At 41.7% G+C, this 2,600-nt stretch overlaps 1 protein-coding gene across 1 annotated transcript in view; it reads right to left on the reverse strand.

Annotated features, from left to right (window-relative positions):
- als2 (ALS2, alsin Rho guanine nucleotide exchange factor) overlaps nucleotides 1-2,600 on the reverse strand; it is a 25,648-nt gene that overhangs the window by 9,176 nt on the left and 13,872 nt on the right. Inside the window, exons 10-16 of the mRNA XM_015377393.1 lie at nucleotides 1,979-2,150; nucleotides 1,705-1,894; nucleotides 1,554-1,619; nucleotides 1,297-1,459; nucleotides 1,067-1,198; nucleotides 860-988; nucleotides 629-744 (exon numbers count right to left, since the gene is read on the reverse strand). Of these exons, the coding sequence (XP_015232879.1) occupies nucleotides 629-744; nucleotides 860-988; nucleotides 1,067-1,198; nucleotides 1,297-1,459; nucleotides 1,554-1,619; nucleotides 1,705-1,894; nucleotides 1,979-2,150 (968 nt within the window). The remainder of the gene's footprint in view (nucleotides 1-628; nucleotides 745-859; nucleotides 989-1,066; nucleotides 1,199-1,296; nucleotides 1,460-1,553; nucleotides 1,620-1,704; nucleotides 1,895-1,978; nucleotides 2,151-2,600) is intronic.

Genomic DNA, 2,600 nt, shown 5'->3' on the forward strand with positions numbered 1-2,600 from the left:
GTTATCGGTCGCTGTTATTCTACACAGAAGTCAAACCAGCAGGCGACTTTGGCTGTTAGCAGTAGCTAAAATTTTTACTTGTTAGCATAAAAAAAAAAAAAAAAACAGAACTATGCACTGTTCTGTACGGCATCATCTGACTATTCTTAATTTTATACAGGATGTTTACATTTTCGCATTTATGACACCCTGTAATTTCCATAGTAGTTATTACACACTTAGGTGTTTGGAATTACGTAGCAAACCACTAGATGGCACTAAATCTTAGACACTGGTGCTTTAAGTTCAGTGGTTTTTAGCACAGGTGTTCTTTACCTCATCAAATTGTAGTTTAGGAATACTTAAATTGGCTACGTGTTCACTTTTAATTTATGTGGTTTATCATATTTTGCTGTATAATATTTATCAATTCTGTTGTTTTAGCAAAGTCAGGAAAAAAAATTCGATCTACTGACCTCAGTTGTTAATTTTTAAGGTTTTTTTAAGGTTTTAACTGTAAATTGGCATAAATTCTCAGAGTATAACAAATACAAGTAGCCGTTCTTTTTGGTTTTATATGCAGATAAGAAATTACTTGTTGAGTAAATCTGATAATTTAAAGCTCTAAACTCCTAAATTTAAAGCAGACAAGACAAAAAAAAAAACGGAAACAGAACGATGAAGAAGGAAGGACGGGGACTTGGAGTAAGAGTTGAAACCTTTAGCTGGCTGCATACTTACGAAGTTTTTACAAGGTGCCACGCCCTGACAGCACAGAGGCAAGCACACACAAACTCTTGAAAAACAACAGAGAGGAAAAAAAGAAAAGCAGAACAGCCAAAAACATGCGACGCTACAAGAAGACGTGTGAGGGGCTGACCTGCGCGTGCACCAGAGAGTCATTGAAGAGGATGAACCAGTTGACGGAGAACCTCCCGGCATTCTGCACGGTCAGAGATTTGTTGCTGCTTTCGTAGATCAGTCGGCGGTGAGGTTTCCTCAGGGAGTCCTGATCAAAAAAACGAAGCTCACACTTAGCTACTTGTCGAAAAACTCAGACATCAAGACTGAAATGGTGCAAAAGTACCGTCATTTTCCCTGGAAAGCTCTTCCAGAAGTGAAAGGTGTATTCAGCCTCTTTCCTTTTCCTCTTCAGCTGCAGAGTCAGAGCTTCAAACTTGGAGCAGGTGTCCTGCAGCTTCTGGTAGTCACCGGAGCTCTAAAAGCAATAAAAAACAAAAACTATGAAGATTTATTTCAGAGGTTTTAGTTTATTTTGATTCCAGAGATTTTGAAACCACACATTGCTTCCATTACCACTTCAAAGCAGGTGGTCAATTTGAGCAGCAGGCGACTGTATTCGTGCAGGTGCTGCAATGGGAGGTAGAAGAGCGCAGTGAGGAGGTCGGAGGTGGATGCGTTCTCCTCGCCGCTTTCCAGCAGCCTCTGCAGCAGCTCGGGGGTTTTCCCAAAGATGTCCCTTATAAAAAAAATAAATAAAGTAGAAAACTAAGAATAAACCCTTTGTTTTGTAAAACTTTTTTTTTTCATAATAAAACTGCGAGGCAACTCACAGGGACGGTTTTGTAAGAGCATGGAAACCACCCATCACGAAGAAGTTACCCACAGCTGAGAAGTAACTATAAAAACAAAAAACAAAAAAACAGAAGATTGGTCTAAGTGTGAAAATAAAACAACAAAAAGAGGGGATTTCTGGATACGTACTCGTTATATAAGTCTAGAAAGATGCTGGCGTGGTCGAGGATGAGAAGGGTCTTTACGTCACGGCCCCGTCGGAGACTGGCGGTGAGGCTTGCGGCGTGCTGGCCCGTCAGACGAGCCAACACACCGAATCTACCCGCCAACGTCTGCAGGAGTTCGGTGACCACCGGCCCCAGCGCCGAGCTCAGAGCCTCTGACAAACAGGCGGGGGGAGGGGATAAAGAGTGGGATTCGGATGCACCAAGCTGTAAACATTACTTTGGAAACTTATTCTCACCCAGCTCCAGCAGGGGGCGTATGACCTCAGATTTGACATCTGATAGTTTACAGTAGAACTTCCTCTCTGCTGACGCCAATTCGTGAAGGCTGGCGATGAAGCCCATGACGTTCCTGTCGGAGAGCGCAGCGCACTTACGACCGCCCGCGGCTACGCTGCTGACGTAGCCAAGCTGAAATGTACAAAATCTATAAATCATTTTAAATAAAAAACAAAACTGTCTTCCTGACAAGAAGAGGATCAGACCACAGTTGTATTGCAAAGCTGTTTGTAACTACAGCTGTACTCAGGTTAGTCCTAGGGGGCTGAAAAAATAAATAAACAAGAAGACTGATATGAAGTCAGAATTCTGCCAAAAGGGCAAATGGTTTCTATCTTATTCAAGTTTCAACTTTAACAAGAACATCCCTAAAAATGTAACCCTCAGTAGAAATCCGGTATTTTATGTCCCTTTTTCTTTTTTATGAGGTTCAGTTCTTTTTACGCCTTTCAGTTCTTTTAACGTGGAACCTTGACGACTGTTTCCTTCACTGCTCGGGGTTCATAAAGTGTTCATTCATTCACAACAAGGTATTTTTTTTTCTTTGTGGTCGTGGACCTAAAAAAAATCCTGACTACACGT

Source organism: Cyprinodon variegatus, unplaced genomic scaffold (genome assembly GCF_000732505.1).
Source record: "Cyprinodon variegatus isolate N-32 unplaced genomic scaffold, C_variegatus-1.0 Scaffold153, whole genome shotgun sequence".
NCBI lineage: Eukaryota > Metazoa > Chordata > Actinopteri > Cyprinodontiformes > Cyprinodontidae > Cyprinodon > Cyprinodon variegatus.